The 19,959-nt window shown below is 46.0% G+C and overlaps 1 protein-coding gene across 5 annotated transcripts in view; it reads right to left on the bottom strand.

Annotated features, from left to right (window-relative positions):
* Positions 1-19,184, bottom strand: part of FUBP3 (far upstream element binding protein 3) — a 51,018-nt gene extending 31,834 nt beyond the window's left edge. For 2 of the 5 annotated variants that reach the window (XM_045883347.3, XM_064579750.1), the window contains exons 1-2: positions 19,011-19,184; positions 5,685-5,790 (exon numbers count right to left, since the gene is read on the bottom strand). In XM_045883347.3, coding sequence (XP_045739303.1) covers positions 5,685-5,790; positions 19,011-19,094 — 190 coding nt within the window. In that variant the 5' untranslated portion in view covers positions 19,095-19,184. Of the gene's footprint in view, positions 1-5,684; positions 5,791-19,010 lie in introns of those variants that run through there. The other 3 variants (XM_045883348.3, XM_064579751.1, XM_064579752.1) reach the window with 2 other exon arrangements.
* Between the last annotated feature and the right edge of the window lie 775 nt (positions 19,185-19,959).

The following is a 19,959-nucleotide window of genomic DNA, read 5'->3' as shown; positions in this document are numbered from 1 at the left end:
AAGGACATCTGGGCTGTATCCAGTTTGGAGTCATTACGAATAAAGCTGTTATAAAGATCTGTGGACAGATTTTTGTTTCTAGAATAAACAGGTCTAACTGTGGGCTGAATGGCAAGCACATGCTTAATTTTGTAAGTTTTCTAGAGAGGCTGTACCACAAGATGTGTTTTCTTTTTTTTAAAGATTTATTTGACAGAGAGAGACACAGCGAGAGAGGGAACACAAGCAGGGGGAGTGGGAGAGGGAGAAGCAGGCTTCCCGCCGAGCAGGGAGCCCGATGCGGGGCTCGATCCCAGGACACTGGGATCATGACCTGAGCCGAAAGCAGACGCTTAACGACTGAGCCACCCAGGCGCCCCAACACAAGATGTGTTTTTAAAAGCTCCTTGGGTGGGCCTCACAGCCAGCCAGGGTAGAGAGCCACTTAGGATCATACATTTCCTAAAAGGGTTTTGAAAAACTATAAATCCACTTTTAATGTGACATCTAAAAGTAATCCCTACGTTAACAGGTACACAGAACACAGCAGGTATTGTACAGAAGCTTCGGTTGTATCTCTATTGTAACACTGATGCGACAGAGTATTAGCTCATGCATTTCTGTGGATAATCTCTATCTACTGTATGTGATATCTAGTTGGCTAAGCCAACTGTCAAACCTGTCAGATCATACTTCGCCGGGGGAAAAAAATTTCACTTCCTTTTTCCAACTTACACATACATGTTAATATGCACCCATATGACTACCACTCACTTCTAAATTTTAATCCTAAAATGGATGGATGGATGGACGGGGAGGAAGGGACTACCTAAGTCCCTGGGATGAGCTGCTACCTGAATAAAAATAAAAATCAGATCCTGTCCCTTTCAATATTTCTTACCAAGACTCATGCTTTGTTGCTGGGGTATGCCCCACTCAGAATTCTGGACTCACGCCTCTTGAGGCATCTGAGGATGGTGATGTGCCACCATAAACCAAGGGGAAATATGGCAGGGGATACGGAGATGAGAAGGGCACAGTGTCTCCACCACAGACCCAATTCTCAGAGAGATCCGTTTTAGGGAAGAGGGGGCACACAAATGGAAGAGCTGGGACAGGGCTCTTGGAAACCCCTCTCCCCCACCTCAGGGGTCTTCACTCCCCCTGCTTAAAGACTACTGCTGGACAACACTCCTGATCCCCCCCTCTCCATCCCTGCCCCATCCCGTCCCCCCCAGGCCTCAGGGACTAAGGTTGAGTCTTGACTCCTCATCCCTGCAGCCCCCATCATTCTCCTCCTTCAGGGGGTACGAGCATGTGTTGGATTCAGTTTCTCTCTTTTCAGAGCAGAGACTCCTGCCAGGGGTGGCGCGGGCCGTAGGTAGTGGTCCACACACCCCTGCCGCCCAGCAGCAAGAACCCTGGCCCTCCCCACTATCTAACACCCACACCTCTCATCCCTCTTCTCTCTTGAAAAGCGTGGATTTTAAAAATATCTTCCCTCCTCATTCTTGTTTCCTCCTTCTCTTTGTCCTGGGTCACACGTGCTGAAACAAAACTCGGCCGGGGCCACAGCAATACTCTGTCCCGATCTTCCTGTAAGTGGTTCATGCGAGAGCACACTCAAGAACTCTGCCTTCGCTCACCAAGAACGCCACCTAGATAACGTCAGAAAGGGCGGTACTATCTAAACAGTAGTACATAAACCTCAAAGACTGAGGGCCTGTGGGCCAGCTGCACAGCCATGCTCCTGTGCTTCCTCATTGTCTCCGGCTGCTTTCAAGTTGACAGCAGAGCTGAGTAGGTGGGACAGAGCCCACATGGCCTGAAAGTCTAAAAAAATTTACCGTATCATCCTTTAAGAAAAGTTATGCCAACCCCCGATTCAGATTAAATTCAGCTAATACCAGTCTCTTCGATTTGGATCTTACTTTTCACGAAATTTTCTAAATGCTAATCGTAGGACACGAAGAGAAAGAACGTAAGCATCAAGCGTTTATCCACCTACCACATAAGGGAGGTAGAGAAAGAAAGAGCCCATCTCCAGGATCACAGCCTGTAGAATCTAGTAGGAGAAGCACATGATATACCCTGGTATCTGCAGAATAAAGTAGATATGTGCCCCGGGAAGGGGACAAATGAACAGCTTTCGAGGTTCAGAGCAGAATGTGATGTTTACTCTCCGGTCAGGTGGGTGCTTGAAAAGGGGGAAGAGGAGGGAGGAAGAACGGGGGCAAGAGAAGAGGCTAGGTGGCATCTGGCAAGGCACTGAAGAAAGTCAAAAGATGAGGATGAGGCCAGGTTCTCGGGAGGATGTCCCATCAATTCTGAGACCTAAGGACCAAGCAGGACTTAGCCAGGTAAAGAGCTGGGAGGAGGGATGGGTTTCGGGAAAAGCAAAGAGAAGAAACAGATGACCAGGCTGCTGCAGAGCGCAGAACAACAGGGAGCGGGGGGAGCCAGAGTAGAAGGGCGGGTTAGGAAGGGCTGGATCCCCCTGGTTACCGGAAGCTGCCACAGGTCTTAGAACAGAGGACTGGAACTGGTCAGACTGGCTTCAGCGAAAGGCCTCAGCTGTAGCAGGAAGAAAGTACCAGATGGAAAAGCTGTCTGCCACACTGAGGCTAGCAGGAAGATTCCCGAATTGGCAGGGTGCACCTCCAAGACTGTGATGAAGTGTGGGTGCCAAGACCGAAGATGTTAATACTCACAAGGACCTGACCCAAAGCAGAGGGCAGTGGACCGACTGCTCGGCCCAGGTCAGGGCACTGAGGCAGGCAAGGAAAGCCACGCTCTGACCCCTTCTGGCTGGGCTCCGAGCGGGCTCAGGAGCCGGCAGCGTGACGCTTCAAAGCTGCCCAGGACACAACTAAGCGGTCCCTTCCTACAACAAGAACAAATCCTTTCCCCTATTTTACTCGTTTTCGTCCTCCTACTCGTGTACTTGTTCGCAAATCTCAATGTCCTGCAGAAACCCTGAGGCTTCTGAGGGTTCTCTATGGTTGATTTACGAGTTGAAGCACTTTTAGACAGACCCAAGCAACACCTCCAGAAACTTCTAGGGGACTGAGCTTCAACCCTTGAGAGGTTAAAGAATGCCGCTTCTGAGGAAAGTTAGAAAGTTCATGTTGCTAAAGAAGTGATCTGCTGAACCTCTGTCAAAAAAACCTGAGCCTTGGGTGCCTGGGTGGCTCAGTCGGTTGGGCATCTGCCTTCGGCTCAGGTCATGATCCCGGGGTCCTGGGATCGAGTCCCGCATCGGGCTCCCTGCTCCGTGGGGAGCCTGCCTCTCTCTCTCTCTCTCTCTGTCTCTCTGTGTCTCATGAATAAATAAATAAAATCTTTAAAAAAAAACAAACAAAAAAACCCAAGCCAAACCAAACAAATGAAGAACCGCAAAGCTTTGGAAATCTTTATTGCTCAGAAAAAAGTGCAGGAATTCCTGCTTGTTGTTCATCTCTGCTTTTCTAAACTCTTCTCTCACAAACAGCATGACTGTGACCCCTAGGAAGCTGTCGGGTAACCATGAACATCACTGTCCTTGACAGGACCTGTTTATTCACATATTTATTTATCCAAGAGAAGAGGAATGGCCCAGTGACCTTATTATCCCTGTCAGAAGACAACTGCGGCCTGCCCTGAACCTGTTCCCAATGCCCAGAGTTCTCTCTGAACTCGACGGCACATCTCCGATGCCACAGGTGGAGACCGACTTGGAGGAAAACAATTTACATAATTCTGTTGTTGGAAAGGTGCTCAACTGAAGAGGATTAACTGTCAAGCTGTCATGTCCAGTGTAAAAAGCCTGAGGGAAGTTTCTCGTTCTTCACACAGTCTGTTGTGTAAGATGGAGAGCTGGCCCAGACATGAAGGTTCTTTCTCAGTTCTTCCCTACTGTAACTGGGCTTCATATTTAGAAGGAAGAAAAAGAGAAACCGTTTGTTTTCTGATTCCAAGGACTCAGTCCCCAAAGGCAGACATGGAAAAAATTATGGTTCTCAAAACAGAGGTGAAAATACACTACAGAATAATGAACTGGAGTTCCAAGTGAGATTCTAGAATTTCCCGTGACTCCCTAGCTACATCTGCCTGCTCCCGAGGTCTCTTTCTTGATAAACTCAGAGCCTTTTACAAATTTCCCTCAAATGGGTGTACAGAGGATTAACGGGAGAAGAAAGTCGGCCCAGCGCCCGTGGTTTCATTGGCAAATATCTAGGTGCTCTTTATGCAAAGGACACAGTGATCGCCTGTGCTGGGCAAACACAGGTTTTACACTTCCCGCCACACGAGGGGTGCAAACAAGGCGGGGAGTTGTGAAAGATATTGATCATGATTTCTGGAAACAGTGGGCCAGAGGGACTGTCCATTACCAGGGCATGTGCTCAGAGCCAGACAACTTAGTTTTATTTTTATACCGATGTCCCATAAGAGAAACTGAAGCATGATTGCCCTGAAAAGGTAAAAAGGTCACTTTGCATTACAGTTTTTCATGTCGGCAAAAATGCAGATAATGCAATAAGTCATATTTCTTCTAAGAAATCACTAACACCAGTCAAATATAAAAAGACCACAGGGTACCATTTTGGAGTAGCAGTTTAAATGGTCACCTTAGCTCCAATGGCCCTGGGGTAGATTTTGTGTGTGTGCGCTCATAAACAGTTCCCTTAAATAGACAAGAACTTTTACACCCAGATGAGCGCAGCCCCCTTAAAATCTTCACGCTGTGACCCTATGCAATTATTCCAAAAAGGTTAGCACATTTAAAAACAACGGCCATCTCCCCTTTAGGATTCCCTAAGAGACGTGAGAAACCAGTCACACCACATGACATTTTTTTCTACATACATCAAAACACACACTTTTTTTGGAAAAGGAAATTACACCATATCTACTGTTGTACACCTTGATTTCTTTCCATTTAATAATACATCGTAGAGATATGTGCATACACACGTGGTTGGGCGCACATGCAGACAGGCAGCAGGACAGAAGACATGCTGCGTGCATATTCATGTACAAACTAGTACATCAGATTCCCTTTTATAATAAGTCATACTTTGCAAGACACAAAATGTGATCCAGGAAGTCCGAGTTCCCTGTACACACACAATCTGACAGATACTCTTTGCCAAGTTGCTGGTGACAGGCACTTCTAAGTGGGCTGAAGTAAGTACAGACAGAAACCAACAAAGTAACACATGAATGAAGGAAAGACGGGCGCTTGTGGGGAGAGCCTGTCATAAACAGGAGTGCTGAAAAACTCAGCAGACTGCAAAGAGGTCACCACCCCCTTGCCCTTTATCTTTAAGGTCAGGATGTAGCCACAGCTTCCTCTGGGCCATGCACCAAATCTTAGCTTTTCTTTGGAGAAAAGTGGGAACTTCAATTTCCACGTGTGTCTTTGAAGAACGGAGGGCTAAATCAAACAGAATTCTCGAATCAGTCAAATTACTTCCGAGCTGATGTGCAAAGGCCAAGTGAGTCTTTTACCTTAGAGCCCAGCTGAAAACATTCCCGTATTATCAAGGCAAGTAAGAACTCAAATGCCGGAGAATTGTGCAGAACAATCATCCCCAATATGTCCCCTCCACTGTTCCTCTTCAGAAAGATGCTGGAGAGCTGTTAAGGAAATGGCTGACACCAACTCCAACTTAACTGGCAGGTTCGCTACCATCTGAAAGGCAACAACATTTACTGCAACTTACCTCCGTCATCCAAGGGCCGTTTCTGTACTCCGTATCCATACACTGAGGGGTCCACTAGAGGTGTAGAATTATTCAAGTGAGGAACTGAATCAATTTTAGCAGCAATCTACAGAGAGAATCAGATTTAAATACTCAGTAACAAATCCTGGCTCCATGTGAGGGAGAAAGAGGAGAGTCCTCTTAAAAGGCCTGTTATCCCATTTCTCCCCCTGACCTAGATTAATGCAAGGCATTGTCACCAAGGGGACAAACACTTTTCAGCGCTAATTGAATTCTCTTTTGGCCTTAACAACAATGTCTTTAGAAATAAAATACTTCCAAACATTTGTGTTCTACAAATTAGTATTTTTAAGCTATCACTTAAAATACAGGTATACTGCATTCTAAGAAGAAAAGAAAGGAGACCAACAATATGAAGAACTTTGTTCAAAAGCTTTTATCACAGGATTCCCTTAGGAAACAAGCTCCCCAATACTATTTAAAAGGCTGTGTTTGCTCAAACATGACAACTCGTTAGGAAAACAGCCATCCCATAACTTCAACACCTATAAAGTGATGATGTCATCTATGGAGATCTAAAATAGTAAGCTACTCCTCACTGAAGTGTCCAAACATAGGGAGATGACCGTCTGTCCAGACTACTTCAGAAGGATTCCTGCACTGGACAAAGTGAGATAACCTCTGAGAGCTATTTCAATTTTTAATATTTATTATCAGTTAAAAAAATGATCACATAGCTATTAAAGCGTTTCCCCCCCAGAAACAAATGCTATGTGGGATTTATCTACTTTGTTCTTATTGGAAAATTAAATGTGATCTTCATGATAAATCAACTCTTTCATTTAATCAGAAGAATATTTACAGCCACTGCTCTTGATGTTAGTCCCTAAGTTAAACTTAATAAATAGGTGTGGATTAAGGGGTAGAAGGGGCGCCTGGGTGGCTCAGTCATTAAGCGCCTGCCTTCGGCTCAGGTCATGATCCCAGGGTCCTGGGATCGAGCCCCACATCAGGCTCCCTGCTCTGCGGGAAGCCTGTTTCTCCCTCTAACTCTCCCCCTGCTTGTGTTCCTGCTCTCACTACCTCTGTCAAATAAATAAAATCTTTAAAAAAAAAAGGGGGGGAGCAGATAGAAGTGCTGTCCCACAGAGCAAGTCTTCAGTGGTAGTTCTCCTGAGCTTGTCCAAATGTGCCCAGAAGTCTGAGACCTTCTGGGACCAACATAAATGACCTTAAACAAATAAACAACCCAAGATAATCATGACACTGAAACCCCAAGGCAGGACTTAAATGTCAGGGATCCAGGGTCAGGTCTCTCCCTCCAGTTTACTAGTTCTGTGGTGTTGGACAAGCCCCTCTCCCCTCTGCATGAGATCCTCTGGGTGTACCACCACCTGCTGCAGAGTTTGGGGAAAGCTAACAACATACTCTCAACACAAAGGAGCTTTGTATACTAGAAAGCGCTTCACAAATAGCACGGCTGTTAAAATAAGGCAACTCATCCAACCAATGTCGAGTGCCTACTACGTGCTGGGCTCTGTTCCAGGCACTGGGGTTCCTGTGGTGAACAAGAATAACCAGGCCCCGGGGGGCACCTGTGTGGTTCAGTCGGTTAAGCGTCTGACTCGACTTTAGCTCAGGTCATGATCTTATGAGCTTGAGCCCCTCATCAGGCTTTGCGCTGGCGGGGAGCCTGCTTAAGATTCTCTCTCTCCACCTGCCCCTCCCCAATTCTATTTCTCCCTCTCTTAAAAAAAAAAAAAAAAAAAAAAGGAATAACCAGGCCCCTACTCTGAATCAGCAGTCAGTGGGGAGTAACAGGTACACAAGCTAACCAATAACTGATCATTTCAGCTGGTAATTAGCATTATGCTAATACGAGAAGATAATGACATAGCACACTTTGGAGAGCTACCTGAAACGGAGTGATCAGGGAAGGCCACTGTGATCACGCTAGGTTGTGTGATCTAAGACCTAACGGATAAGGAAGGGCTGGCTATCGAAAAATCTGAGGAAGAGCATCCCAGGCAGAGGGAACAGCCTGGATAAACGCCCTGAGGCAGGAGCCAGCCTAGTAGGTATGAGCCCAGAAGAGAGAAATCAACGTCACAAGAGTAGAGGGAACTAGATGTGTTCCAAGACACAGGCAAGGGTTGGTTCCCTAGGGCTCTAGGTCACAGTAAGTGTTTGGATTTTATAGGAAGGGTGACAGGAAGCAACTGCTAGGCGTACTAGGGGAAGAAACATGTTTTCAAAAGGTCCCCTTGACAAGGAAAATAGATCCTAAGGAGACAAGAGTAGGAAAGACCATTTAGGAGATATTCTAGGTCAGGAGTTAGTAAACTATGGCTGGTGAACCACTTGCTTTTGTAAATAAAGTTTTTATTAGAATCCAGCCACACACTTTTTTCGGTTGAGGAATTGCACTGAGACCATATGGTATACGGTGCCTACACAGGTCATTTATTATACAGACCTTTAAAGTCTGCCGGTCCCTGTCTAGGCTAGAGATGATGGTACTGGATAGGTGCTTGTTTAAAAATATTATTAGTAGTAAATAATTAAAATACTAAGACTGCTGATAGAAACCCAACCTCCTATATCCAAGAGGCCATTTGCTCTAAAACAAAATACTGTACAGGTCTTGCCTAACAGCATTCTACCACTGACTTTAATCTTACTTTCCATATTTGTTTTGGATAAGTTTATGGAGGTTGGCTACTTACCTAAGATGCAAAAGTTAACTTTAGGGACCCAGCTGGTAAAGCAGGTAGATTAAAAGGTGAGAACACTGCCTTGGCTTGTGCCCCACGGAGACTCTTTCATCTGCTACAATAAACTGAGCGGTAAATGACTGATGTGGGGTTTTTCAGGATTATTGGCCCAGCTGCTTTTAAAGACAGCCCAAAATGTTCCCAGCAGATAGTGAAGATGACCCCAAAGCACAAAGAAAGGGGTACAAGAGCTCATGATTATCAGTGGAGTCCCCCAACAGCATGCATGCCAAACCACTGCCAGACACAGACCCCCAAAACATCAACTCGACACATTAGGCACACTCCCTGCTGCTTTCTGATGATACTTCTTTGCTTCCAGATCTTTTTCCTTCCTTCCAAAGTAGTTAGAAATGTTATTCCTGAGTCTTTAGCCTTCCTTATAATTTATACAGTATGTTTCGCATGCTGTTGGAATGTCATTTTTTCCCACAGCTGATAGCTAAAAATGCTACAATAGTTTCCTGTTCCTGAATTTGATTAAAGGCTGAGGCTTTCAGATTTGTTCTTAAGTCACGTTTACTTCAGTTATCTGTAATTTGGGAAATTTCCACTAAGAGAAAAGCCGTACACACGACTGCTTAAGAGGTGTAACTCTGACTCTGAAGCCAACAGGCTGCATCTGAACCCGGCTAACGGCTACACGACTGTTAACAGGAGTTTAACAAGACAATGTACAATTGCATCATAACTTACACCGGTAGTACATTGTACATATAATAGTCTGTAAAGAAACAATGTGTTCTTCCATTCATTCAAATGCAACCTTATTTTATTTTATTTTTTAAGTAGGCTCCACAGTGTGGAGCCCAATGCAGGGCTTGAACTCAAAACTGTGAGACTGAGACCTGAGCTGAGATCAAGAATCAGACGCTTAACTGACTGAGCCACCCAAGTGCCCCCAACTTTGTTTTAAAGAAATGATTTTAAATATCCACTAAAATAATGAGTTAAAATTTAGTGAGTGTTTACTGCGTGCTGGGCACTCTGTGAAGAGCATTTTATTTATTTTTTAAATAGTTAAGACTTTTTTTTTAAGATTTTATTTATCTGAGGGCGCCTGGGTGGCTCAGTCGTTAAGCGTCTGCCTTCGGCTCAGGTCGTGATCCCAGGGTACTGGGATCGAGTCCTGCACTGGGCTCCCTGCTCAGCAGGAAGCCTGCTTCTCCCTCTCCCACTGCTTGTGTTCCTGCTCTCGCTATCTCTCTGTCAAATAAATAAATAAAATCTTTAAAAAAAAAAAGATTTTATTTATTTATTTGAGACAGAGAGCATGAGAGGGAGGAGGGTCAGAGGGAGAAGCAGACTCCCTGCCGAGCAGGGAGCCCGATGTGGGACTTGATCCCGGGACTCCAGGATCATGACCTGAGCCGAAGGCAGTCGCTTAACCAACTGAGCCACCCAGGCGCCCTAAAAAAAAAAAAGATTTTATTTGAGAAAGAGAGAGCACAAGCAGGGCGAGCAGCAGGCAGAGGGAGAAGCAGGTTCTCTGCTGAGCAGGGAGCTGGATGAGGGGCTCGATCCCAGGACCCTGGGATGATGACCAGAGCTGAAGGCAGATGCCCAACTGACTGAGCCACTCAGGTGCCCTGGGAGGAGCATTTTAAGTATTCTATCTCATTTATTCCTCACAATGATTCTCCAGGAGGTTGGTATTATTTCCATTTTAAGACAAGGAAAAGTGAGGCTCAGAGTAGCTGAGTGCCCTGTGCACAGTCACACACGTCCCTAAGTGGCAGGAGCCCTATTTAAGCCCAGCCTGCCCAGCTCTAACCTATGCTGTAACCCACAGCACTAGGCACCTCCCTTCTTCCACCTAATACTCTCTTAAACATATTTCATTTCCCAGGGACTCAAAACCTAATGATTTCCAGGGCACAGAGCTCAAGCAATTCCTCACTTTGTAACTGATTGCTCTGAAGGGTCCCTGCTTAAGGGAAGTGAGGTACATTCTCAGCTAATAATGGTGTGGGACAGAAAACAAGAGGGTCACTGAAGCCAGGATAGTCCAATAAAACCAAGGCCACTCCCGTCCTTGCCCTGAGGGGACTCTGCTGCTGCTTTTTTAACCATTGGATTTCCTTGCCTCCCTTTTTTGGGGGTGAGGCGAGGAGGAAAATCTGCTATCTCACTACCTGTGCTATTTTAGGCACCATAATAGATGAACTATAAATCAACAACCCAGACATGTGACCTCAATCCTGAATAGTTAGTGGAAACGAGGAGGAGGGGAGCACTGAACCAGGAGTCAGTCAAGGGTCCTGGTTTTCCAGCCAGCTCTTCCAGTGTGTGACCTTAGGCGAGACCTTCAAAGGCCTTGTTCCTTGGGGTACTCACCTGTAAAATGCAGGGATGGACTAAACCAGTGCTTTCCAGAGACGTACGTAGGCATTTTGGGGAGGTGCACAGATAAATGTTTTCAACTTCTGTGTGTGTGTGTGTGTGTACACACACACATATATATTTTACAGTTATTTAAACTTATATGTGTGTGTGTGTGTGTATATATATAGTTTCTTACATATATATATGTATATATATATATATAGTTTCTTACAGTTACCTTCTATGCATGGCAAAGTTTTTCACTTACAGTAGTGATTTAGTTTCCTTTTAAAAAAATATTTTAAATAAATCCAAATTTTAAAAAGATTTAAAAATATTAAGTAAACAAACACTGAGGGTTCAATGATATGGCAAAAATCATAAAGGTGGTACACAATCATTAAACTTAGGGAACATAGCAATTAATTATTCCCAGTGCACATTTTTGCAACTAAAATTCTCCAACAAGTTTCATAATCGAAGTAGTTCACCTTGTAAATCTGAAGCAGCAGCTCTGTGTATCTCCACAGCTTTACATTTATTAAAACATTACACTCAACAGAAACTGGCAAAGCCATCAGAATGCCATGTCATCCACATCCCGTGTCCATACTATTAAATATAGCTACTGTTGATTCTCACGGATCCAGCAAGCAGATGTGAAAGCTCACATGACCTCCTAGGGAGCAGGAACCCAACTTGCTTCCTGGGAACCTCTGCTCCACAGTCACCTGAGTGACCCTGCCTAGGCCCCGGAGAATACATGGGCTGGACAGAAAGTCTCTGTTGCCCACGGCAGGAAGACACAGTATGTCACCTGCGCAGTCAAGCCCAGTGGCTGAGATCAAGTTGCAGATGGCAGGTTCTGGAGTCCTGGTGCACAGGAGCAAGTCCCAGTTCTGCTTCCCACTACCTAAGAGGTCACACTGAGGGCAGCAGTGTATCAGACTTACTGCACGCTTGCTAAGTGCCTGATAGTGTCCTCAGTTCATCTCCATGGTGACCTTATAAAGTAGCTACTCTTCTCCCCCCCTCCCCCAAAAAAGTAGCTACGCGTCTCGTTATTGGGGGATTGGGAGTCCATCTGCCTGGAATTATATCCATTGGGATAAGGAGATAACAATGTAAAGCACCCAGAACAATGCTGGGCGCATGGTAAGAAATAAGAAATGTTTGCTATTTTAATCTTTTATTGAAAAATAATAAAAACACAGAAAAGTACACAGATCATAAGTTTATAGGTCGCTGAATGTCCCCACACTAAAATACCTGTATAACCAGCATCAAGATCAGGACACAGAACATTACTGGGGCCCCAAAATCTGCCTCACGCCCCCTTCAGTCACTACCTGCCCCCACCTCCCAAGCGGAACCTCCTAACTTCTAATATTAGCTATTAAAAAAAATTATTACAACCACCAATGACCTCCGTTTTCCAGATGAAGAAACAAGGCTTAAAGAAGTTAAAGAACTTGCCCAGTCGCTAAGCTAGTAAGTGGCAGAACCAGAACTTGGAACTCACATGGGCTGAATCCAAAGTCTTTTTTTTCTTTTTTAAGATTTTTATTTTATTTGAGAGAGAGAGAGAGAGAGAGAGAGGGAGAGACAACACAAGCAGGGCAGAGGAGCAGAGAGAGAGGGAGAAGCAGGCTCCCTGTTGAGCAGGGAGCCCGATGCGGGGCTGGATCCCAGGACCCTGAGATCATGACCCGAGCCGAAGGCAGATGCTTACCTGACTGAGCCACCCCAGGTGCCCCAAATCCAAAGCCTTAATGAGCACTTCCCTGTACAGCAGCCCTCTGCCCATCCGTGGGGGGATACATCCCAAGACTCTGGACACCTGAAACCACAGATACTACCGAACCCTCTATGTATTGTATTTTTTCCTATACGTACATGCCTATGATAAAGTTTAACTTCTAAATTAGGTACAGTAAGAGATTAACAATAACTAAAAATAGAACAATTATAACAATATACTATAAAAAACTGTTATGTGAATGCGGCTTCTCTATCAAGATGTATTGCACTCGCTCTTCTTGTGATGATGCGAGATGAGCGGCAGAGGGGCTGTGAAGTACCGTTAGGCTACTGTTGACCTTCTGACAAGATGTCAGGAGGAGGATCAACTGCTTCTGGACTGTGACTGAGCACAGGTAACTGAAAACCTGGAAAGCGAAACCGCAGATAAGGGGGGACTACTGTACTACCCCCTGAAGCCTTTGTGACCATCAAATGAGAGAACATATATGGAAGCCCTTGCCTGGCATCCAGAGCAACAGGGGCTCAATGAATGCCAGCTATTGTTGTCATCAGAGATGGGGCCCCAGCTGATCCTGCCCTATTTACTGGCATTAACCAAAACAAGGAATTCTATATGCCAATCAAATAAGGCACAGCTCTCCGGAGTAGCTTTTCCGGACGGCTTCATGCCACCCACGTTTGGGCAGAATTAAATACTCCCTTTTCTGCATTTGCAAAGCACTTTATAAACTACCTCTAAATAATGTAACTCACTGAGGAAGTTATTGATTATATTGTCTCCCCACTATAGGGAGCTCTCTGAACGGGAGACCTGTTTCAATTCTCAGAACCGCTAGGGCAAAGGTTTTTTAACTGGGAACTCCAGGGCTTAGCTTTAGAGAATTCATGAACCTCCTGAAATTACATACAAAACTATTTAAGTATTCCTGAGGTGAGGTTCAAAGTTTTCACGAGTTTTAAAAAGGTCCGTGTTCCCGAAAGTTAAAGTGCAACTTCCTTAATGCATAGCAAAGTGCTTGACACAGAGAAGGTACTCCTTAAAGGTTTGCTAAATTTAAAGTGGATCTGGAGAAGCCCATCTGAAGGCAAAATGCTAGGATGACCAGCTGAGGCTCTAAGCTGAAATGCTGCTCCAGCCAGAACCTGCAGAGGCCCCAAAGATGACATGTCGATTCGTTTTCTACCCTACATCCCAGCTAATTCTACCAGCATCCCCTCAGTGTGTTGTTCAGATTCTGATGTCTCAGAGATGGAAAGTTACCCAGCTACCTCTGTGAAGGAACCAAGTCCTTAGAACGCAGAAAACAGTGACCGAAGAACAACTGTGTATATTAACTATTTGTGTACCTCCGAGAAAACAGCTTTATTTCCCTTTGGCTCATCATTTTCAAATACAAGATGAGAATCAGAACCCTGGTCCTATTTCACCTGGCTCTTGTGAGGACTAATCCCACAATAAGATGAAACCAGCCGCAAACCCGTCTGTCTTATCTTTGCGCTGGCCTAGCATCCGGGCAGGAGGCCCTGGAGTCAGCAGATCTTCAAATAATGGCAGGCAATCCGAATCACATCACTACTTCTATTAACACTACTCGGTTTCACAAGTGATTTGCTATTAGCTGGTATGAGGATAAAAGTACAGTTTTTGCCTCTGAAAGAAGTACTGGCTATTCTTTCCCAGATGTCTTTATAACAAAACTCTAAATGCAAAACATTTTCAAGAGACGGGACTCTTAACAGAGTAAAAGGGTTGCACAGAAAAGCTGGGGAGAGGGGAGTTCGAATACATGCCCAATATAACGTAATAGAAAGCAAAAGAACCAAAATGATATGGCCAATTTTTTTCCCCTAGATCCAGCTAGATGACAGCTTGGAATGTTCAAGGGCTTGAAGGAACTATTGAGATTATCTAGCTCAACATTTCCTGAAATTTGATCTGTAGAATGGAACTTGGTTTTATGAAAAGACAGTATGAAATTATATAACTTCAGGAGATTTACAACACACACCCCAAACTCCTATAGGACTTAATACACACAAGCATATTAAAGGTTCTGAGAAGTCCTGCATTAAAGAAGCTAATTCACCTTTACCTGACCCTGAATTCCCCAAATGTATCAGTCCATGAATCCTTTTCCATGGAAGATCCATGAACAGCCTGTAGATCAAGAGTTGGGATGGCCGACCCAGCCCAAGGTCAGACAGCTACTTGGAGGAGGAGACTCAAGTCTCCTCAATCTCCCTACACCGTTCTTTCCATTAGAACTTTCAAATAAAAACCAGAGATGATGGACTCACAATTTGGAAAAAGACGAGGGGAAAAAGCTGTTGATTAGGCATCCCAATGGCAACCCAGAAGTCAATGCCCCTTGTAAAGGGGCAGCTGCTAGTCAGCTCCTGCTGAGTACTGCCATTCCTGAATGTGGGAGCAGTGTGGCCGGATCTTTTCTTGAGAAGCCACAGATCTCAATTTTTATGTGAAATCATTCTAGTTTCTAACTGGTATTGTGTGGGTTAAACAAAGCATGCCTGCAGGCCTGCTGTAAGCCTTCTCCAGCCCATGGGCCGCTGGTTTAACTCTGGTCTAGGTAAATTTGTATCTACAGAATGGGCCTTCAGGAGAAACCAAAGTCTGATGCTACATATGGGCTATGAGATTTTAAAAGAAAGATAAAGAAGTCTCCGATAAAAATGAAAAAAACCTTAGAAACACACAGTGGAACATACTGTGCATTTACTATCTACTTTTCAATAACGAACAGGAAGTTCAACACTTCCATGAAAGCAGTGACCCAAATGGGCTCAGTCACATCAGCAAAACCCTTTAACAAGGACTTGCTCTTTACAGGGCACTCTACTGGGTCCTATCAAAGCAAAGATACAGGAGCAGCCCATAGATTTCCTGCAAATATTGGTTTTCTTCAAATGTCTGAGAAAGCAAAAATGAATGGAGTTAGTCCCTCATGAATCGATGACTTGAGCTACTTGAGTTGGGTGTGTAGGAGATAATCTCAGTGGCATAGAGCTGAAATCAATGGGGCGCTCAGCACATTTGCCATGAGTCAGAAGCATCATGTATTAAGGAAGCAAAGGCAGTCTCTCTCAGGGAGTGACCAAGAGCCAATGAACAAAGGCTTTTCCTTTTAATGGTGGATGCACATTCTCGTAAAGGCAATTTTGTGCGTTGTACATAGCACATATATGCCAAATCATCTACTGCTTAGACCCAAAGCTCAAGACAGCAGCACTAGCAGGCATTCATGGAGAACCAAAGACATTCTGAGACCCCACGCCAATGAACATTTCCCAAAATAAAGTGCCGGGGAAGGACAGGTTCTAGGCCTATGGAACTGTCAAAAAGTTACTTCCTATTGATTCCACAGGGGCTTGGTCACAATCACTTGGGTGCTGAACCACCATGATGCCCAACTCCAATTGGCACCCATTACACTGTATTTAATGTAAAGAATACCCCGGAGTTGTGCAACACAGAGGCACTGACTGGGTCTAGAACAAAATAGGGGCTTAAAGTCCTGAAAGCATTAGCGGTTAGGCAAGAGAACTTCCTTCTACTTAGGTGATGACTGGCAGACAGCTGGTCCAACCTGGGGAAGGCTGCTGGGAATCTGTAAGACACCCTGGTGTTACACTGTCCTGTTAGCACACAAATGTGTGCACTACATGACAGGGGCCGCTGAACCACCAGCAGCGGGCTTTCTGGGAACATTTTTGTTTTTAGAAAAAACAAACCAAACAGAACAGAGTTGTACCTACTTATCCATCATCTCTGTGAGGTCCTCCGGTAACCTAGACAGTCAGGAGAGAAGTGCACTGTGGCCGCAGAACAGGATGGCCTAGCCTGTCTGGCTTTGAGTCCACATCCCACCTTCATAGGATCCTGCTCTCTCTAAACGATGAGTTTAAAAAACTTATTTTTGCTGACCTGCCAATGACTTGGAGAACTGAACATGTTTTTTTAATACCCGGCAGTCTTAAATCTTCATCAACGGGACGGAATCAGACCACACTTCTACACTTGTATACTTCCCTTCGGAATGGCTGTATTATTTGTTTGTGCCAAGCACTATTAACTCACTGAACTTCACACTGCTGCGGAAAATTTTACATTTTACATGACATCTCCATAGACTCCCTTTTGATCTAGGAATACCATGCTCAGAGGAAACGAAGAGTAACGACTGATTCCCTATGTTGAAAAGAGTCCAAAGGATATGCAGGAGGATTCAAGATGCCAGGCAGGAAGCTTAGTAGATTAGGTACTGGGCTCCACATACCAGACTTATTAGAAACTGCAGGTTCAAATCCCAGCAGGTTCGATTTGGACTCTGTTACAATCTTCTAGATAAACTGAGCACAAGACAGCTTACTGCTCCCTAACAAACCCATGAGGGCTTTCTAGGCAATTGCTGGTGTTTATGAGGACATGTTGGGCGAGAGTGGGGGAAGCTTTGCAATCATTGAAATACAGAAATACCTTATCTTTTATTTCCAGTTACTAGAGAGAAAAAAAGCACATTTCTGCAACATGCCATGTATACAATGAAGTAGAACCATCATCATCCAGATGCCCCAATATGAGACCCATTGAGGTGAGCTTTACTATAAAGCATACAACAGTTTCAATTTCTAATATTCCATTCTTGCCCAATGCAAATCTATAAATAAACCTAAAATTACTCACAAACCTGTTTTTTTTCTTTAGTTTTTAAAGGCCATCAAATCCTTGGAGATAGTATCGACCTCCAGCTGTTAATATTCAGAAGTAACACACTTACAGTACTGTCTCCATTGGGCTTATTACTGTTCCAGTCAATGGTGCATTTCAGAGCTGGGAACATTTCCAATGAAGTTTTCTTTGCTAGTAGTAAACACCACTGCTTCAACAATCCACATTAGGTCAGCATTTAACAGAGGGTCTCCCTCCCTCTTGAGCAGGTTGTCCAAGAATATGAGCTCAACCACTGGCTCAAGAGAAGCAGAAAGTCTTCTCAATGGTTCAAAATTCATTTTATGTTCAACTACAGGCCTTCTGCAAACTGAGGATCTGAGCTCTTTAGGGTAGTGACTATAATTCTTCCTGGATAGAGAAGGCCAACAGGTGATTGTCACAAATCAGCACAAAGCGAAAGCCATTACATATTAGTAGCCAGTGAGAAACAAGGTTCAGGACCCTGGACTGTAGAGGAGAGCAGTGAAACACGCCGGCAAGCAGGGTGGTGCAAGGGGAGCTGGATGGCATGTTCATCCATTACAGCCACTGGTTGGCTCTGAAGTCTAAGTAAGATGGATACTCACTATTGTACCAGTTGATGCCTAGGCAGTAAGTAACAAGTCATCGGATAAAATTTTAGGTGGAACCACAGGTTTGGAAAGTTCTGGGATCCAATATAATGTCTACAGGAGCATCAGTATTAAAATGAAAAGTCAGTATCTGGGAAACAGGTAGGGTTCCCTCCCCTGGAATACTGGAAAGAGATGTAAAGACCATATCTTCAAGCGACCAAGTGGAGACCTTCTTCTAATACAATGAGTCCTGTGGCTTTCTGTTAGGAATCAAGCAGTAATTAGTTATAGCCCAACTTTTAAGGTGTCAGTTAGTACGCCTACAATTAAATAGGAAGAGACGATGAGTATAAGACACTCAGCAGCAAACGTTTAAGTGTCAGAGCTAACTTGTAAGTTTTACACACGATACAAGGACATGTTCTGCTCTAAGCACCATGCCAGAAGCCAGAGTATTTCTGGCAGGTCCCACATTCATTCTCCAGGGAAGCTTGCAACCTCTTACAACCCAACTTATTTAACTCTGGCAAAATGCACGACACTGTCAGATGGTAAGGTGTCACTGTTGGGATGAGTCCATATCACATTCTCCCCGAGAGAGGAACTATCGCCCGTAAGGAATTTCTACGTCTTGTGGTCCACCCACACCTATTTAACATGTTCCTCTCTCCTCTCTCCAAGAGTAACTTCAAAAGTAAAATACTCTCGAATTCCTGCCACTCCACCCTCCGAATACTGGAAGTCCGAGGACGATGTTTTCCAAGTTTTAAGAAGCTACAGGGCCTGAGACGGCCGCTTTCTGTCTACACCCGGGTCCTCACCGTGAGCTCCCCAGCCCCCACCCCTCGCGAACCTCAGAAGCCCACGCTGGATGCCCTGCAGGTCCAGTCCCGGCGTGGGGGCGCGGAGGGGCCAAGCGACCCGGGCAAACCCTCTCCCAGCGGCTGCGCCTAGGAGAGCCGCCCGACAGGCTGGGCCTGGGCCTCCCGGTGGCGCCTCATCCCTCGGCTCCTCCGGCTACAGGAGCCCCAAGAAAAGGCCGAGCCCGGCCGAGGCGTCAGCCCAGGCTGCCTCCGGTCCCCAGGCCCGACCTCCTCCTCCCCATCGGGCCCGGCCCCGCCTCAGGCTCCCGTGCTCCCGCCAGCCGGCCGCGCCCTACCTGCCGGACCCGGTGCAGGGCGTCCACGAAGCCCTCGGCTTTCATCCCCACCGGAGCGCTCTGCCCCTGCACCAGCTCCGCCATTACCGCCCCCGCCGCCGCCGCCGCCGCTCGGCTCCCCCGTCCGGCCTCCAGCTCCGCTTGGGGACCCGTAGCCGGAAAGGGAAAGTCGCTCCACTTCCGGCGGAAGGGAAGCCGGGACGCTGGACAGGAGAAGAGCCGAGCCTGTGGGGCGGGGTCAGGGCACGTGATCACGGTCCGGCCGGAAGTGGGGGCGGGGCCGCGGGCGCGTGGGCGTGTCCAGCGCGGGAGGCAGCTGTCCGGCCTCCAGGAACAGGTATCTGTTCCCAGACCAGATCTGGGCCCTGCCCGTGGATGATGTCGTAACAGGCCCTAAGGCTCGGATGTGGCCCGAGGTGTCCGGCTGTCGGCTGTTTGGTAACCCAGGGAGGAGTGGTGTAGCTTTCCCAAGACAGCACCCAAGCAGTCCTGGTTCACTAAAAACCTGACCCTGACAGCCCCCCCAGGAATGGCCATTGGTTTAGAATATTGGGATTGAGGGCGCCTGGGTGGCTCAGTTGGTTAAGCGACTGCCTTCGGCTCAGGTCATGATCCTGGAGTCCCGGGATCGAGTCCCGCATCGGGCTCCCTGCTCAGCAGGGAGTCTGCTTCTCCCTCTGACCCTCCCCCCTCTCATGTGCGCTCTCTCTCTCAAATAAATAAATAAAATCTTAAAAAAAAAAAAAAAAAGAATATTGGGATTGAGCTCTTTGAAATGGCACCGTGAGGACCGAGGGAGGCTAGAGGGCAAGGGGCAGCACCACAGAATGTCAGTTTCCCCAACGTTTGCAGAGAGAACCGGGCCGGAGTTCTTCAGATTGCACCGAGGATGGGTTAAGCCATACCTGGGGTTGCCTGGCGACACAGCTCTGGAAGGACGCTCCCAATG

This window comes from Mirounga angustirostris, unplaced genomic scaffold (genome assembly GCF_029215605.1).
Source record: "Mirounga angustirostris isolate CCGP_5_RB_7025 unplaced genomic scaffold, mMirAng1.0.hap1 SCAF_15, whole genome shotgun sequence".
Lineage (NCBI taxonomy): Eukaryota > Metazoa > Chordata > Mammalia > Carnivora > Phocidae > Mirounga > Mirounga angustirostris.
The sequence above is the reverse complement of the archived record's forward strand: the minus strand, read 5'-3'. Positions and strand labels throughout refer to the sequence as shown.